Consider the following 19,509-nt stretch of genomic DNA (forward strand, 5'->3'; position numbering starts at 1 on the left):
GGCTCCAAGGACTCAGCTGTGTTAAAATGGCCTTGCAAGTATTGCCAGAGCATCTCAGGGCAGTGGCAGCACAGAGAGGAAAAGGTGGCTGGAAAGTCTCATGTGCAGAGAGCTGATGTGAGAGAAGGTCTTGGCATTCATGTGATGGAAACACAGCTGTCACCAGGGAACAGACTCACTGTTCACCATCCAACCAAATAAACTGTTTTACTGCTTATTATTACTGGCCTGTTTACCAAGGTATAAACTGAATGGTGGGCAGGGGTCTCTGCAGTGAAATATGCTCTCCTTTCCTGCTTGGTATTGTGACTGGAAAAGAACCTGATTTCTTTGGGACAAGGGTCAGAGTATACATCTGCCTCTAAACAAACAGCCCCACACAATTTTCAGGTATGTAGCACCAAGAACAGTCCAGCCTGGGCACTGTAAAATGGTCTGGAAAACTCTTTCTGGGTTTAAGCTATTTTTCAGATTTAATGAAAGAAAATTTGGATGTAAGATGTGTCCCAATCTCCTTCTCAACTTCTCAAGAAACCGGCAGTTCTTACCAGCCATGTTTCCAAGGAGTATTGGAGGTGCCTTCCCTGGCTTCTACAGTCTGCCCTTGGACAAGGGAGACAAACAGTGTTCCTGTTCCCAAAAAAGTTCAAAGAAGGATTTTTCTAGATAGGCCATGATGATTTCTCTCCATTTGTGGGCAACTCCACCTCTGCTACAACATCTCACTGCCTAGAGTTCCATTTGGCAGTAGAGATAGCCACAGATGATGTTTGCAATATCTTGTGGAAAAGCATCACCCAGGAGATGCTGGTGCTCATGCATTTCCCACCTCCCTGCTTTTGCCTTCCCTAAGAAATCAGAAAAAGAAGTAAGAGCTGTCCATGGAAATTTATGCTTAGTCAAAATTTAGGGGGGAAAAAAATGGAAAATGTGAGCCAGAAATTAGTTTCTCTGTGGGGAGTGAGGCTGCTGGAAGTCCCACAGGTTTGTGTCTAGTGAAGACTTTTCCTAGCCTTCAAACAGCTGTTTCTGGCTGGGGAGGGGAGGTCTTGTCCCATCCCCTGCAAATGCTCTTGTTATGCCACTGAATGTTTGCTGGTTTTTCACACCTCTGCATCATTTCACCTGGGAGGGAGAGCCTTGGAGAAAGGCAACAAACCCCCATCAGGCAGGGACAAGGACACTGAGTGTTTCACAATCACACCAATGGGTTTTGTAAAGGTTCCCAGAAACAGGACAAGCATTTGATGCTGGGCTGCATCCCAGATGCCACATGGCAGTGCAGGCAGAGAGACACGGTGTCCTCAACCAGCACCCCTTGTGTGGGCACTGCTGCTGCACACACCAGCACATGAGACAGTCAGGATTCCCCTCAGCAAAACGCTGCAGCATCAAATCTACATCAGAGCGTGTTGTCTAGACTTCATCTGCTCTCAGCAGAGAGGAACAGACACTTCTGGGGCATCACTCCTCTCCTCCTTAGGTAGACACCTAAATAGGTCAGACAAATGGTGTGCTGGATGTGTGTTGGTCTCTCAACTGCCAAAAAAGTGATGCTGGACAAGGGTGACCTCAATGGTCATGACCACCTCTCCTTGTGCTGCCAAACAGTGCTGGTGGCAGCCAAATAAACCAAAGGCTCCTTGAAAGGTGGTTGCCAGAATGAGAAGGCGAGTGCCTAGCTAAGAGGGGAGTTGGATGGATCTCCAACACCTCTGACTGCTGACTGTCTTTTCCTTTGTGCTTAGTTTGTGCTTGTGTTTTGTTCTGAGCAGGTGAGCCGGGGCACCGAGCGGGGACAGCCAAACACACGGAGGCTCAGGGAGATGGGGACCAGCGCCACGATGTGCAGCAAAAAGAAAACGAGGAGAAGTACTATAAAAAATGAGAGGAATGCTTGTCTCTAAGCCTGAACAACTCCTCTGCACAGGCACTTAACTTCATGATTCCCTCCTCGAGATGCCAGAGGCTTGGTGATGTGGGACCAGCCTCAGCCACCAAGGCCTTGGTAGCAGCCCCTGGCTGCTGGCTGCCGAGTACCGTGGGCACCGAGGTCCGCTTTCTCCACGGACGCTTCCCTCCCGTCTCTGAGCCATGAGGAGAAGGGAGAGGCAAGCAAAGCTGCCGAAGGAGCACTAGCCCACACCTTCCCAGCCCCTGTCCTGTTCCCCACTTCCAGCAGACCAGGAGCCCTTCTCCGTGCTGCCCTTCCAGATGGCAGGTCGCCGGTGGGCCGCGACGTCAGCCCTCTGCATGTGCGTGGCGGCCGTGTCCCTCCTGCACGCCGGCAGGGTGCGGGCAGACTGCTGGCTCATCGAGGGGGACAAGGGCTTCGTCTGGTTGGCCATCTGCAGCCAAAACCAGCCCCCCTACGAGTCCATCCCCCAGCAGATCAACAGCACCATCGTGGACTTGCGGCTGAACGACAACAAGATCAAGAGCGTGCAGTACGCCTCGCTCAGCCGCTTCGGCAACCTGACATACCTCAACCTGACGAAGAACGAGATCTCCTACATCGAGGACGGTGCCTTTTCAGGACAGTTCAACCTCCAGGTGCTGCAGCTGGGTTACAACCGACTGAGGAACCTCACCGAGGGCATCCTCCGGGGCCTGGGGAAGCTGGAGTACCTCTATCTCCAAGCCAACCTCATCGAGACCGTCACCCCCAATGCCTTCTGGGAGTGCCCCAACATAGTGAACATTGACCTGTCCATGAACAGGATCCAGAGACTGGACAGCAACACTTTTCGGGGCCTAAACAAGCTCTCTGTCTGTGAACTCTACAGTAACCCCTTCTACTGCTCCTGCGAGCTCCTGGGCTTCCTGCAATGGCTGGAGGCTTTCACCAACATGACACGCACCTACGACCGGATGCAGTGCGACTCCCCACCCGACTACATGGGCTACTACTTGTTAGGCCAAGGCCGGACTGGCTACCGCAATGCTCTGAGCATGCTCTCTTCCCTTTGCACTGGTGGCTCCTACACTGTGATCCCTCGTTTTATCCCTCCCAGGTACCAGGTGACCACGGTGCCCTCCGAAAGCCCCTGCTCCGAGGAGGAGTGCTCCTCCGGCGATGGCACGACGCCGCAGTTCTCCCTGTTCACGCCCATCGGTGAGACGGAGGTGCGCCCCAACATCCAGGTGAAGCACCTCAACCACAACTCAGCCGTCCTCACCGTGCAGATCCCCTACCCCTTCAGCAAGATGTACATCCTCTCCCAGTTCGAAAACGGCTTCTCCTCCATGATCACCAAGCTCAGGAAGAAGGAGGAGAACATCACCGTGAGCAACCTAGTAGCACAAAGAGATTACACCTACTGTGTAGTCTCTGTTCACCAGTACTCCAAGTACAACCACACCTGCGTCACCATCACCCCCACCAGACCCAACCGCAAGGAGCCGGTGCCCACCCCTTCCACTGCCACCCATTACATCATGACAATCCTGGGCTGTCTCTTTGGCATGGTGATTGTCCTGGGCGTGGTGTATTACTGCCTCCGGAAGAGGCGCCAGCAGGAGGAGAAGCACAAAAAGGCTGCCGGCAGCATGAAGAAGACCATCATCGAGCTGAAGTATGGGCCAGAAATGGAGACCACCAGCATCACCCAGCTGTCCCAGGGACAGATACTGGGTGGGGAGACAGTGACCCGCATCCCTTACCTACCTTCTGCTGGCGAGGTTGAGCAGTACAAGCTGATTGAGAGCAGCGAGACCCCCAAGGCCACCAAGGGCAACTACATGGAAGTGAGGACAGGTGAGCAGCCTGAGAGGCGAGACTGTGAGCTGTCCCTGCCGCCAGACACGCAGGGCTCTGTGGCTGAGATCTCCACCATTGCCAAGGAGGTGGACAAGGTGAACCAGATCATCAACAACTGCATCGATGCCTTGAAATCTGAGTCCACCTCCTTCCAAGGGGTGAAGTCGGGGGCAGTGTCCACCGTGGAGCCCCAGCTGGTGCTCTTGTCAGAGCAGATCCCCAGCAAGCACGGATTCCTTTCCCCCGTCTACAAGGAAAGCTACAACCACCCTCTCCAGCGACACCACAGCATGGAGGCGGCCCCCAAACGCTCCAGCACCTCTTCCAGCGGCTCCATACGGAGCCCCAGGTCCTACCGCTCCGAGGGATCGGGCCACAAATCCGAAGCCAAATACATCGAGAAGACTTCCCCCACCACCGACACCATCCTCACTGTGACGCCAGCCGCGGCCATCCTGCGGGCAGAGGCGGAGAAGATCCGCCAGTACAGCGAGCACCGGCACTCGTACCCCAGCTCGCACCCGGGGGAGCAGCACGACAGCATGGGCGGGCGCAAGCCCTCCATCCTGGAGCCTCTGACCCGCCCTCGCCCCAGAGACCTGGCCTACTCCCAGCTCTCGCCTCAGTATCACAACCTGAGCTACACCTCCAGCCCAGAGTACACCTGCAAACCATCGCACAGCATCTGGGAGCGCTTCAAACTCAACCGCAAGCGGCACAAAGACGAGGAGGAGTACATGGCAGCCGGCCACGCCCTACGCAAAAAGGTCCAGTTTGCCAAAGACGAGGATCTTCACGACATCTTAGACTACTGGAAGGGTGTTTCTGCCCAGCAAAAGTCCTGAGTCCTCACACAACTCCTGACTTAACACACTAACTGGACCAAAAGAAATCCGCAGCAGCTATTTTTATTCAGACTGTCTTTGAAACAAAATAAAATTAAAAAAAAAAAAAAAAAAGAGAGAGTCAATAAAAAAATTAAAAGAGAGAACAAATAATGAAAAATCTATAAATATTCTATATAATATATACAGTGAGATATTAAAATGTCCTCACGTTGGTGAGACATGCACCAAATTTGAACACAAACTTTGCAAACAAACAAACTGTGCAGTGGGAAAAAAAAAAAAGTTTTGTTTCACTTTGATTTTTTAAAAAAATATAAGAAAAAAGAAAAAATTGAATATAAAATGAAAATGAAAGAGCGGGCAGAGAGCTGAGGTCTGGCGTTTTCCAATATTGCATTGCATGAGTCCCTATTCCGTGATTTTGTGGATTCTTTGTGAACAGTTTGTGTTCTTCCTTCCTTCCCTTCCAAAATCAACAGCGACAAAAACAGCAACAAAAACCAAAAAGAGACCAGAAGGAGCTCCATCTTTTGGGCTGTTTTTGCAAACGGAGTCTTCCAGTTTAGACTTTTACCCGGTTGAAGGCCCGTTCACATTTTCACTCACTAAGAGGTTTTACCACACATTGCATTGTAAACCGAAGTCGTTAATTGTACAGAGAAAATTTCTATATTTGCAATGTTTGCTGTATAATGAGAGAGAGAGAGGAGAAAAAAACAATACTACATCTACTAAAAAAAAAAAAAAAATATATATATATCTCTATATTCACCTGTTTGTACCAGGTTTTAATCATGGATTTTAGAGAAAGAGATGGAGTTTTATTTGAAGGACTTTTTTGTTGGTTGGTTGGTTGATGGGATATCTTTTGGAGGGGGGAGTGTTTGGATTTCTTAGTCTTTTGTTTTGATTTCTTCCACCAATTGTCTGTGTCCAAGTGCTCATCACTTTCAAGTGCATTGAAGAAAAAAAGCTCATACCCAGGAAAATAGAATCCCTCACCTTATTCCAGGTGGGAGACCATCACCACCAGGAAGTGGGAGGGGGATGAGAAGTGAAAGGCTCTTGGCTGAGCAGGTGCCACCATGCAGTGGTACCTGCAAATCAGAAGGTATTGGTGTCTGCCCCTAAACAGATGTGTCTGGGCAGTGGTGGCCCTTGGGACCAGCCACTGAGGGGTGGATTATCCCCCCACTTTCAGGGTGGGGAGCCAGTGATGGGTTAGAGCACAAAGCCTCTTGCTGCTCTGTGGAGAAGGAGAGAATGGAGGGGTGATTTTGCTTTTGAGGTAACTGAGCATTTACAGCTTGCCCCATGCTGAGACACCCTGGGGAGCCCCTGAGCAGCCCCTGGCACTCTGAGACTGGAGAGGAAGGGGATGGCTCTGTGTCCATGGGTCCACCCAAGCAGCCACGTGCCCCTCAACCATTGCTGCCCAACACTGTTCCAAGATTCCACAGCTTTTTGCCCCATCTCTAAAATACTCACATGAGGTGAGAAGGGAGGTGTTGAGGCCATGAAGGCACTTCCAGGCCAAAGGACACTGTTTTGTCCTGATAGCTCCAGCTGAGTCACACCCACCCATGACCAACAAAAAGTGAGGGCTTCCTGAGGGTCTGAGAGCTGCCCTGTCCCAGGTGAGTGTGTGGGAGCCCGGGGAGCCAGCACAGTGAGGTGAGGTGCTAAACTCCCCAAATGCAGCCCTGTGAGGCCCTGCTGCTTGCCAGAGATTTTTCCCCTTGCATTCTGCTCACAAGTCGCTTTGGATGGACATCCTAAGTCCTGATGGATGAGCACTAGGGCCCAGGAGCAAACCATATCCCATCCTGTTATTTCGATATTTCAAAGCGATTTTGACAGGTATTCTTGCAAAAGGTTATGTTTGCTCAGAAAGGAGCTGAGCCAGGAAGACACAGAGCAGGCTGGGAAGTGCACAAGTTCATTCCCCATGGTTATTTGTGTAGACAACAAACCATTAGCAGGATTTCATCATAAAAGGCAGGTAATTTCTCCAGGAATGCATTCACTCTTCCTCCACCTCCTCCAGGTGCCCCAGATCCTGCCCACAGCATGCAGCTTCCCAGGCAGTGAACAGGACCTGGAGGGGGAGTTGGGGCTCACTCCTCTCTTCTTGAGTGCCCCATGGCAGGTTCCTCCCCAGATCTCAGCTCCAGCACCCTGACCAAAGCAAACCTTTCAGCTGGAACAGCCTTTCCTTGCAAACCCTGAGTGCCTCCTCACAGGACCATAGAATGATTTGGGTTGGAAGGGCCTTTAAGTGTCATCTAGGATTATAAAATAAAAAGCCATCATCATTTAGTTCCAGCTCCCCAGCCATGGCGGGGATGCCACCCACTAAGTCGTGTTGCTCAAGGTCCCAACCAGGAGAAATAAGAGTTGGTCAGCAAGGATGGATGATGGAAACAGTAGTGGGACCTCCTGACACAGTTCCATGGTCTCACAGGATTCCTTATCAAGAGGCTGGGGTAGTCCAAAGTGATGGCAGCTCATGAGTTCATTTGGCTCAGATGCTCCAGTGCTGACAGTCACTGATAGACACCCAAAGAACTTCCTCAGCTGATCTCTGCATTGAGACCATTCCCACACCAGTCTGGAAAAGGCTCCAGGACCATCTCCATGGAACTGGGAGCAATGGCCCAGCCAGGGCAGGATGAGGCCTCGCTGTGGAGGCAGCAGCCAGCTCAGCTCCTTAGCTGGGGCCAATAATTTTGCTTCTCTGCCTCTGTTTCCTCCTCTGCAAGTGCTTCCTTGTGGCATTGAGGGCACAGGCTGGCTGGGGAGGCTCAATTAATTAATTGGCTGTCTGTGAAGCCCATTTAGCTCCTAGAATAAAAGCTGTTATCGAAATGCAAAGCTGTTAGTGGTGTAAAACAGCAGGGGCAGATGAAATCAAAGTCTGATTCTGTTTTCACACCAGGATTTCACTGGTGATAAACCAACAGAGACCGACGGGAATGTGATACAGCAGTGCTGGCCTTTCTAAATTAAACACTTCCCACATGCAAACGGTCTGCCACTGGAAAAAAGGAGAATTAGAAAAAGTCTAGGCCCTTTTATCTCCAAGGTATCTCTAAGGCATCACCCAGTACCCCATTGTTGGTGGGGCCTCACCACAGGTCTCCAGATGGCTCCTGGGATGCTGAGCACCTTCCAGCCCCTTGCTCTCCCTCCAAAGCAGGGTGCAGTCCTGGCAGCTATGCTCCACATCCCTTGGCAGGACATGCCATAAAATGAGCTGTGAAAAAAGCCAGACAAGAAAAGGGAAGAGGTTCCACTGTCCCAAGGGCCAACACCCCATGGAGGAGCACCAGGGCTGGCTCTGCACAGGCCCTGGAGACAGAGCAGGGATTTCATCACCTGTGACCTGCTGGGTGGTTTTGTTCTTTGTTTTGTCTCTTGTTCAACCACCAAAGCTCTCAAGATGCTTCTGCAAAGAAAAGTGATACCTTGTCCAGCCAGGCTGCTCCTGCTGCCCCAAACTCTTCCAAAGGAAGAGGGCTCCCCACCAAGTAGAAAAGAGAAAGCACAGGAAAGACATGTTGGAGTGAAGAGGAGGGGAGGCTAGGGGAAAAAAAATCACAGTTCCCTGCAATACAGCCACAGCCCTGGGGCCATGTGGAAATGCATTCTGCTGATGCCCTTTCTGTGTCCACAAGACTGCTGTTGTCTCAACAACCTGTCTTCAAGGGCAAAACAAAGGCAGCACTAAAAATTCTTCCTCTGATCCCTCTCCCAGCACCCCAGCAAGGACAGCCTCTAGCTGGAGAGTAAATACAAGCCCACATTACCCATGGCTCAGTCCTCACTCTGGCCCAAAGGACCCTGCCATGTGGTACAAAGCCTGTGTGGCATCTAGAGCCTGGACATTATTTAAAAACCTGTAAATTAGGAGAGAAACGTCCCTTTATATAGACATGCACCACTTAAGGCCAGGATTCCCGAGGTCACCTGCCAGCCCTGGTGTGCACACAGAGTGTGTCCATCTGTTCCAAAGCATGGCCTGTGGGAAGGGCCACGTTCACAGACAGGACGTGGAGCAGCACAGGGTGGCTGTGGTGGCAGGCAGTGCCTGCCCAGCTCCCTCCTGATGCAGCAAAGCACTTGAGAGGGGAGCTGGGGGCTGCCTCCATCTTCAGAGCTGGTGGGTGTTGGAGGTGTGAACTGCCCCCTCCCTGCCCAGCATTTGATCCTCCTGATGGCTTCAGCTGAGTTTGCCATGAAACCAGGTGCAGATCCCATGGGAGGGGTCTGAGGGGGTGCAGGGGAGCCCTAAGAAGGGAAGGAGCTCCCATGCACCACCCTGACCAGACAACAGCCAGACTTCATTGGCTCTGCTCAAATCAGGGCTGCAGTGACCTGCAGTGCTTCCTGAGTGCTGGCACCTCTCCTAGGGCTGCCAGGCTGTGTCCCTCTCTCAGCCTCACCGATGTTCATGGATCTGCCCATGCATCAACACCTGGGTGATGCCCAGGGCTGCCGGAGAGCCAGAGGCAGAGCAGAGCCCAGCCAGCTCCTGCGTGTTCCCTCGCTCCCAGCAAGCTCAGCCAACTCGCCTCTGCCCATTTTTGAGGCCAGTCCTTCCCTCAGTCAGGGCTGGCTCTTGGCGAGCCGAGAGCCCCACACTCATCCCGGTGCGGCCGTGGCTCTGCAGGGATCGGGAGCCGCGCACAGCCCGGGCCAGGCGCCGCTGCAGCCGGGCTGTGGAGCAATAAATCAGCTCGCCGGCAGGAGAGGGGGTCAGCAGGGGGGGAGGACAGTGTGCTGCAGGTGGCCTTGTGCTTTGGGCAAGGAGGCGTCTGGGGAGGCAGCGGAGGGATGGGAGGGGAGGAGATGGGATGCGAAGCGGCTGGAGCGGACCCAGGAGCGCGGATCGATGAGGGTGATTGAAGCCAGCGCGCACTGCGTTGGGATATTTTTAGCACAGCCAGCAGAGCAGGAATTTGGGAGCCCAAGTCTGAATTTATTTGCATCTGTGAGTGCTCGTCAGGGGGAGGGCCAACACCAGCACCCAGCAGTGCCCTGCTGAGCGCTTTGGGACCTGCTCACCTTGGCTTCGGCTCCCCCTGGGCGCACATCGTGTCCCTCTCCTCTGCAGTGCTCTTTGGGGACCGTGTCCCCCCAGCAAAGCTTGGAGCTGTGAGCAGGTGGATGCAGACCGACACAGGATGGGCACAGAGCAGAGAGGGGACAGGATAGACTTGAGGGGATGAAGGTTTTATTTGGGAAGAGCACTGATCCTACCTTAAATGTACAGGTCTTGTAGCATGGCTGCAACATTGCCATGCCTAGGCAGGTATGGGCTTCAGAGGTGCCACAGCCTCTCCTCCAGCTCCTTTCTCCCATCTTCCTCACCACAGGCTTTCCACCTGGGGCCCTGGAGCAGTTTTTCTGGGGAAGTGTTCTGAGATTAGATTGTTCTCCAGAGAGAGGAATATAGCACATTTCATTTCCTTCACCTCCAGCCCTTGAGGCCCAAGGCACTGAAGATGGTGAAGGTGCTGGTGGGCATGGCCAGTGCTGCTGGAGAAACCAACCCAACTCCTTGGCTTGGAGCAGTGACTTTGGCTTCACCTGAATTTACTCAGGCTCCAATTTTTCGTATCTCTGTGTCACAGCTTCTGTTTTACCCCTCTCAGCCAGCTCACCAGCACCACCAGAAGGGTGGTAGAGATTATACAAACACTGCCTTGAGAGTTTTGCTCATTTCCCACTTTCCCCCCAACCCTGCCCAGAACTTAATGGAAGGAAACCATTTGATCCAGAGTGAAGCCAGTTTTCTGGACTCAGTTTCTTCTGTGCAAGGGTTAAGAAGACACAGAAGTACCAGGGAAGTGGATATGCCTGTATCCATCCCTCTGCAACCTCCCTGTCCCTGCAGAGTAACCAGAGGAGCCTGCCAAGTCTTCAAGTTTGTGTGTGTGCCTTTTCAATAATTCAGTGGGAATGTTAATCACAGGCTTGTGCTGTTGTTCCTGTATGAGCTCGATCACTTCTCACATCCCACCAACATCTGTTTTTTCACACTCAGCTCAGCTGTCTGGCAATAGCCATTTGCTGCTCACCTTTACTTGCCTTGCCATTAAAGAGCTCATTAATGCACTCCATCCTTGCTTTCTTTGGGACAAAAAGATTTCCATTTCTGTCTTTTATCAGCTTTCACACGGCTTACATCCTGTCCTCCCTTCACCATGCAGTGCCCTTTTCTAATGAGCTCTTCTCTCCTGGTCTGTCTCATCCATTAAGATCTGTGAGTGTTGTCCCCTGCATTGTCTTGCACATCTCCTGAGCTCTGTTCTGGGTCTATCATATTCCTCAGTGTTTTCAACTGTGAAAGGAAGCAATCAGCCCCACACACAGCATCCACATTTCCTCCCACCTCATTTGCTTTCCTAGCAGCCCTCCAGTCTGGCTCATCCCACCACAGCATTCAGCCTTGACAGGCTCCTCCATCCTTGCAGAAGCCCCTGGCTGACTTCACCTGGTCTGCAGAAATCTGATGGAATGCCTCAGTTTGTGTGTGGTGCCTGCAGCTTGTCTCTGCTGGGGGCCTCTTGTATCTGCTCCTCTCGCTCAGCATTGCTTTTATGCAGCACAGCTCTCCTTGGGCATCTCCTGCCTTGCAATCAGGAGCTCCCAGCCCATCCAGATGCAGGAGGCCTCTCTGGGTACTGCAAAAGCTCCTCTGTGGTCTCACAAGTAAACACTGGCACTCTTCATGTGATGCAGCTAAATTAATTAATCTTGTTCCACCACATTTGGAGCCTAGACACAAAGGTTTCCATTCCCTGAAGCTGGAGCTTAAAGTCTGCTTGTCCCAAAAGTGCCCTCCTGCCCCACCTGGGATTTGTGTTGCGGTGAGATTGGAAGAGTGGCAGCAGAGCAGCTCTTGGGAGTAGCTCCAAGGGGCTGGCAGAGCCAACAACGCCCTGGAAAAGTGGCCATGGGCACAAACTACCTGCCACCATCCAGCTGAAGCATCCCTCATGTGTCCAGCTCAGCTTAGGCTGACAAAGAGCTTGTGTGCACAAACCCAGTTATGCTTTGGGTTTTTTCCCCAGCCATCTCAGGTGCTGCAATTTATTACCTCTCCATACAAACCTTGTCTCACTTATATCCTCAGATCATTCTGGCTGTAACAACACCCCCACCCACCACAGAGATTGCACACACACACATCTCTGCCTAGGAAATCCCAAGAATGACAAACCCTTCATGAGCTGACAGCTGACAAGCCCTGAGCTGCTCCACAGCTGCCTCCAGCCTTGCAGAATGGCCACAGCTCCCAAAGGAGCAATGCAGACACCAGGGCTGAGGGTATGGTACGGCAGGAGGCTGGGGAGGGCAGGTGCCTGGTATGGCCTCTCCAAACCTGGTATTTCCCTGGCAGAGCTCGCAGCCAGGGAGGACAGTGAGATGAGGGGTGGGCTGGCTTCTCATCTCATCTCACACTTGGGTCCTGAAGCCCAGACGTGTCCCAACACAGCTGTTAGGAGTGGAGAAGCAGAGATGGAGGTGCTGGAGCAGAGCTGGGAGCTCCAGAAACCACCTGAGATGATGAAACACTTTTGGATACAGTTGTGAGGCTCTTCTGGCTGACGTCACTGAGAAGTTCCTGGCCCAGGGTGGCTTTGGAGAACAGCACACCCAGAAGAGCCTGCCTGTGGCCGTGAAGGATTGGTCCATCCATCTCTGAAGCTGCCAGGAGATGGATTCCCCCACTGGTGTGAAGGCTGAGCCAGTCCCACTTTTCTGCAAAGCCACAAATGCACACGGGTGGAGATCCAGGTCTGAGGAGAAAGATCTGCTGGAAGCACAGCACAGAGCCCTCACTAAGAAGAAGAATAAACCAAAACATCACAAGATGCCAGCAAGTGGGAGGAGACAGCTTATCCAGGGAGCTAATTTAGCTGGAAGGAAATGGGAAGGATGCAAGATGTTCTCTTATTAAGAAAGAAAAGCAGCATGCAGGAGCAAGGAACCAGAAGTTGCAGTGCCCAATGGAAAGTGATGTGGATGTTTAAGAAGCCAAAGCAGAGCTGGGGCAGATTCTGGACCCAGAACAAAGGCTGTTTCTACCCAAGCTTGAGAGACAAAGGTTAGGATGAGACTTGCAGAGACCCGGAAGCCACTGAGGTGGGTGAATTATAAATGGCACCATGTTTAATCTGAGCAGAATGCATGAAACCAGATAATATAATTGAAAGGGTTATTTAAAATGAGTATTCAGAGGGGAAAATAAAGCATTGCAGAAAAAAAAATAATACTTAGCACTTGTAATGTGCTTGGCATCTTCAAAAACTGGTCAGCCATTAACTCATTGCTCCTCTGCTCAGTCCAAAGGCTAATAAAAAGGGGCGGTTCATTTAGTTATTTCACAGCTGAGCTTCTCAATAAGGCATGAGGAAGTGATTGCTGCTCTCCAGCATGTTGGTAAATAAACAGCTGGAAGTAGGAAAATACAAAATCCTCTCAACGCTTGGTCACAGCTTCATGCTCAGCTCCTTCCTTCCTCACCTTGAATTTGTCCAGACCAGACCTGTGACAGGGAGTTTGTCTGGAGGGCTGGCTGGGGAGCATGCCATGGATGGGGGCCAGGCTTCCAACAGCTCCAGCACTTGGAGTCTCCTGCCCAGGAATTGTCTCTGTGCTCTTGCCCGCATGAGCAGGGATGTGGATCTGCAGGGCACTTGTCCATGAACGGATGGGGTGGGAGACTGGCAGGTTTTGCTTGAGGGAGGTATTTGGGTCAGGACCTCGATGATTTACAGTGCAGGACATGTCCTCCTCATCATCTGGGGGACCCGGGGAAAGCACTGAGACAGCAGCAGCCTTGGTGGGTTGCTTAAACACCCTTCTGACAGGAGGAAATTTGGGATGTGGTGCGCTAAAGACTCCTTGTTAACTTCTGTGAAACGCTCACGTAGAGCCGGGCAGCAGCTCCATGGTCTGTGGAGGCTCTGCCAATCCTCTGCCTGCTCCTGGCATAACGAGGCCCAAAGGCTGGGTGTAAACAAAGCAAGCACCTCTCTCACTGGACCTCACGCATCATTTGTAGCCAGCTTTTCCATGGCACAAGAAACATTTACATATGCCAGCATTAATTCTGAACGCCACTTCAAAGCCATCTCTGTCTAATGAACCCCGCGCGCTGTGCACAGCAAATTCCACCCCAAAAATAATTAGCGGCGCACGCCACCAAAGCGTTACGAGGGGAACGCTGCATACCACCTGCTGAAGCAAAATGAATGCCTGATTTATTTTATTTTTGCCACTTTTTAGCAATATTCAGGCACTGACTCAAAGCTGTGCTCTGTTCTTTGTAGGGCCCTGGGAAGCGTAACGTTCCCGCTCTGCTTTCCAGTCTGAGAAGAGATTGATTTGGGAGGGTTCTATAGAACCATGAAAAGGTTTGGGTTGCAAGGAATGTCAAATATAATCTAGTTCCAACCCCCCCACCATGGACATGGACAGGGCTTATGTTTTTCTTACATCACAACTAGACAGAGCTATGCAAGACCCTGCTGATTTCTCCACGCCAGAGGTGCCAGCTGGGAGTGAGGGTGCAGGCAGCTCTGTGACTCTTTCTCTGAAGACTTGTGCTTTCTCTGAAGCTGCACAAGTCCCAGACTTTTGGGATGCTGTCACCAGCTGACCAGTCACAGGCTGGTGGCTGGGAGCAGGACAGGACTCACCAAGTCTCACCCTGGTCTGACACTCCCACAGAGCCTTTAACCCCTGCGTGGGATCAGACTCACTGAGAAAAAAGAAAATTGGAAATGACATCAGGAGTTGAAGGTTTTGGTGCCCTTACCAGCCATGGTGCTCCCACCCTGTGCTGGCTATAGGCACATATAGCTGTGAACAACTCAGGGGACTGAGCTGGCTGCACTGAAATGATTTCTTTAATCTCTGTCAGAGCTGCCCAGCCCAGCTCACAGCAGAAGCAACAGCATGTTTAGCTCAAAGCCTGATGTGGTGGCATTGCCTTGGAAGGCCCAGGTCACAAACCACCATGGTAGAGAGATGGAGACCAAACCTAGAGGTGGCTGTGGGGACAGGGGGACCAGCTGTGTCAGGATGATGCTGGGATCCTGTATTCTCCTAGTTCTGCCCTTCTGAAGTGGAAAGGAAGGTGCTTTGCAGGGCTCTGCTCTCAGCCTGTGTGTCTCTCCATCATCAAACCATGGAATTCAAATTGTCAGTCTCTGCCTTGTTAGGATGCAAGGGGTTAAACTGTTCTTCCTATGCAAATTAAGCTTAATTAATCCTTTTCATCAGTTGCAAATATACCTTCTGAACCCTATTAAAAACATGAATATGCAAATTCAGACCTTTTTTAATACTCATTTTCAAGGACTTGGAGTCAGGCTTGATTATTCGATTCCCGTTAACAGCCTGTAAAACCTGGTGCAAAATTTAATTTCCATTTTAAGTTACAAAAAAAAAATATGAATCTGTTGGTAATTAAGCTAATTACAGTGTTACACTAAAGAGGAGACAAACAAGGAGGACAAGATCATTCATTACATTTAACACTGGTTACAGGACCTGGGGACTGTCCTGAGTTAACTGTGAAGCTGGGAAACAGCAGTGATATAAACAGGGTGTGTGTGAGGAAGCTGTGGCTTTTGGGGGGCCTGGTGTTTTCCTTACCTTGGGAACAAACCTGCTTCAGTCCCATGAGCCATTCTCCTCCTTCTGATAAGGACACAAGCAAGGAAGAGGAGGTGCAGCCAGGCTGGAGGTGTCCTGTTAGTGTTGTGGGCTCTCTGCATGATGAGGAACGTGCTTGAGGTTGGAGTTTCAGAGTAACCTGTAGAACCACCTTATCTGCCAGAGCTGAGCATCCTCTGCAGGTGAAATTTCCATCTTCCCTGAGCACTTTCTCTGTGTGTGGAGTGCAGAGGGGAAGTTTGCTGGCAACTCCCTTTGCACTGGCAAAGCCATCAGGGAAGAGACAAGACAAGACTCTGCAGAGACATCTACAAACTGCTGCTCCACAGCCATACTGGGGAGGCAATGACGACCAAGATGTGACCTCCTATTGCTCATGCCCATGACCTGCACATGTTGGGCTCCCTGTGGATTTGGCTCATTCCTCACCATCACCTCCTCTCCAGGGCTGCTCCTTCCCCTGCCAGGACTCACGGCAAGAGGAGCTGTCACTTCAGGGCACGCCACTCACAGGGGCTCTGCCTCGCAACAGCGGCATCGGAGCAGGAGTCCATCACACACAGAGCCAGGGGCTGCAGCGTGACTCCCAAAAGGAGCTGAGGAAAGGCACAGGCACACAGAGCAGCCAGGAGAGCCCAAAAGGAGCTGAGGAAAGGCACAGGCACATGGGGAGCCAGAAGAGCCATGCTATGGAGAAAGGTGAAGGAGTGACAGTGTGATTTGCCATCACCCCATTGTGAATAAAGCTGTTCATGGTCAGTGGGGAGTGGGAGGCACGTTCAAAATGAAGGACCCAAGTGACATCCATGGTCTGTGTTTCTTTTAGGAAGGCCACTCCTGGGCAGTGGTTATGGAGCAGCCTGGCAGATGAAGCAGTCACTACCAGCAAAGTGAAGTATCTGCCATCATACAGCACAAATGTCACTCAGCAGATGCTCCTTAAGAGGAAAGGTTCATCTGCCAAGCTTCAGAGCCTTTCATCTGCCTGGAGAACATTTCCCACCATGCTGATACCAGAAGTTTCTGATCACATCAATGGAGTGAGACAACACAGGTGATAAGGGAAATGCTCTCACCCTCTAGCCAAGCCCTTTGACCTGCCTGGTGCATCTTGTAAACTATATCATATTTTGAGGGGAGTCAGGGATGCAGAATTACCTTTTCAGTCCCTGCAGGCAATCAGCTTGCTCCCCGAAGCATGAGATATGATTGCCCTTATTACTTTGGTTTGCATAGCAGTGAGCCTTGTTAATGGTCATAAAATTATCCAGTCCTTATTTAAATCCTACAGCCATCTGTGTTTCAGTGACCTCCCAATGGTCTCTGGCTTTGCTCCAGGCTGAAGAAGCATTAGAAGGACCAGGAAGGAAAAAGAGACAGTGGGAGGATTAAAGAAAAAAGAAACCAGAACAACAAGAAGCAACAGTCAACAAAGAGAATTCAAAGTGAAACACGGAATATTAAAGAGAGCTCAATCAATCAGCTGGAGAGTTCAAAAAAACATAACCTGCCATGAAGAGAAGGAAGCAGCATCAGGTAAAATTAGCAACCCTAATAAACTCATCAGCACTGGAGCCTGGGCCAGGAAACAGCACAGGGAAGATGAAGGGGTTGGTAGAGACCTGAGCCCATGTTGGGGAAGCTGACACAACCCAAGGCAATGTGCTTTGGTGGAGGAATGTGGTTTGGGTGGAGACTAAAGACATGGGCTGCTTCCAAGACCTCCAGCAGCAAAAAGTTGCCTTTGTGCTCCTTAAATTACATGGCAGCATTTTCTTTGAAGTGTATTTTTCTTCTGTTTTGTTCCTTGTTCTTGCTCGGAGGGAAAACACGCACAGAAGGAAGGCTGGAGACACAGACACTATGGATGGAAGGAACAGGAGGGGCTGCTGGGATGGCCTATCCAGGGCTGGGCTTTGGCCAGTGATCCTTCTGGAGCAAAAATCTCCTCTTTCTTTTGGATAAAAGACCGTCCCCCTGTCCTTTCAAATAACATTTGCAAACCCCCAGAATAGCAAAAGATTTTACAATCAGAATCCCCCAAAAGAGAAATAAGAACTGGAAAACCCCCAAGCAGCCAAGAACTGTTTTAATGTAACCAAGCTCCAACACAGATTTCCATCAATTTTGTAGCAAACCTGAGTCATGAAATTAAAAGTAGCATCAGCATATTTCCTATTAGCTATGGTTCCTTTTTCAGAACAGATCATACATTCCTACCCTATTTTTCTAGACACTTGTGTCAATGCGATATCATCAGATGCCGTTCAGTCTTTCCTCTTAGCCTGAAAAAAGCTTTCCTGTTGGGAAGGATGGGATTTTAATATTTAAAAAAGACTTCGTGAAAAAGCTTTGCTGATTTTTTATTTATTTATTTATTTAATATCCCTCCCCTGATCAGAGTGGGTGCATTTTGTAGCTTTTAAATATCATGCAAGTTTTAGCAACGCTGCTATTAAATCTGAATCTGCTGTCACAGCAGGCAGCAGGAATGTGATTCACACCAGCACGGAGAGCCTGTTCCATCCTCCCCAGCTCCTGTCCTTAGCTACAGACACCTGGCATCAGACAGCACCATTGTTTTCCCAATGTCTCTGAACAGTTAAAAGCTCCAACAGAAGCAATCCTGCCCTGGCTGTGCCCTCTCACACCCCGAGCAGCAGGGGTCTGGCATCAGATCGGTGATGTCTGAGGAAGGCTCTTGCCTGTCACCCCCTGGAGTTTATTTTGACATGTCTGCCCATCAGCCCCAGCTCACACCACTCTCAGCTGCCTCTGAGCCCACTGCTGGGCTGGGAAATGAAAAGGGCAGGTGCTGCTCAGTGTTTGTTTGGAGTGAGCAGAGGGGAGCAATGGAGAACCAGCAGCAAGGCTGGCACTGCACCTGTTCAGAAATGGAGGTGGCTTCTCCTTCCATCCATGCTCCATTTCTTCCATCCATCCCCTGCTCTGCTCCTGCCCTTCACTCTCTAGGCACCCACCTCCATCATGGCTCCAATGCTCTTCCCCCTTCTCCTTCCCTTGCCCCTAGTGTTACATGGAGAAGATCCAAAACTAACATCCACAAACTCCAAACTTCTCATGGCTCATCCCAGAAGGGTTTCCCTGGTTCCTTCTCAGGCATTGCACACTTCCAGGACAACATGAGCAACAGATGATGACACCAAGAGCCAAGAGACACAAAGCAGGTGCAAAAACCTCCAGATTCAGAGATGTGCCCTTAGGAGAGGCACAAATCTGGCAAAACCTGCCTTAGCCCAGAGCTCTGCTGCTTTACCCGGCAGCTCCGTGCCCGTTTGGTGTTTGTATATGCACACAGATGCACAGGGCTGATTTGCAGCAGAGCAGGGACTCACGAGCAGTTTGAGTGAAGGGAAGCTTCAGGCAACACTGCAAACAAGACGATGCTCTGACACACACATACACACAAAAAATCCTGCAGCCATGCACCAATAAATCATATTTCACAGCCTACAGCACATAAACCCAGCTAGTGTGCACGGAAACCCAGCGAGCACACGCGTGCTCGTGAGCGCTCCCGCCTCTCCCCTCCAACCAACTGAAAATTTATTATCCAGCTCCCAAGATTTTCTAAAAGGATTTTCCACAAACAGGGCTGGAGCTTTGCAAGTGATGAGCCAAACCCAGATGGGATTTGTGCCCTCACCACCTGGAGTAGTGGCAACTGGGATCTCTTTGCACTGCCCCAAGGGGCTGCACTCATGGAGGTGGGATGCAGGGGGTGGTAAACACAGTGGCAGCACCTTTGATGGGCTGCTGAGCCCATGTAGCTCATAAAGGAAGGAGCAATCACAGCAAAATTCAGTGTCACAGTTATTCCTTGCAGCTCCCTCGTGGCTCAGACAAGCAGGATAATGACAGAGATGGGAGCTGCCGTGGTATCAGGTACAGCCATAGGTTTGTGGCTTCATCCTGAATTCAGTATTGGAACTAGAAACTGGGGAGTCTCAGCTCCTCTTCTCCATGGCCCACAGGTGGCCCAAGTGGCTTTGCAATGGTCATACCTACACATGAAAAACTCCCAGGCTTCCATGTGTGAGCCTTAGAGATATCGAGCTTCCCAGAAATCCCAGTTTCCTGTGAGCCCTGTGAAGTGACTGTGCAGCAGCATAATGCCATGAGCAGGGCAGGGATGCTGCTGACCAAAGCAGGACAGTCACCCAGCAGCTCCCAAGCCACGGACAG

At 51.0% G+C, this 19,509-nt stretch overlaps 1 protein-coding gene across 1 annotated transcript in view; it reads left to right on the forward strand.

Moving 5' to 3' along the window:
• The window catches only part of ELFN1 (extracellular leucine rich repeat and fibronectin type III domain containing 1), a 103,183-nt gene extending 98,460 nt beyond the window's left edge, over window positions 1–4,723 (forward strand). The window contains exon 4 of the mRNA XM_059861933.1: window positions 1,776–4,723. Within this exon, the coding sequence (XP_059717916.1) occupies window positions 2,215–4,605 (2,391 nt within the window). The 5' untranslated portion in view covers window positions 1,776–2,214 and the 3' untranslated portion in view covers window positions 4,606–4,723. The remainder of the gene's footprint in view (window positions 1–1,775) is intronic.
• The last annotated feature ends 14,786 nt before the right edge of the window (window positions 4,724–19,509 follow it).

This window comes from Haemorhous mexicanus, chromosome 17 (genome assembly GCF_027477595.1).
Source record: "Haemorhous mexicanus isolate bHaeMex1 chromosome 17, bHaeMex1.pri, whole genome shotgun sequence".
NCBI lineage: Eukaryota > Metazoa > Chordata > Aves > Passeriformes > Fringillidae > Haemorhous > Haemorhous mexicanus.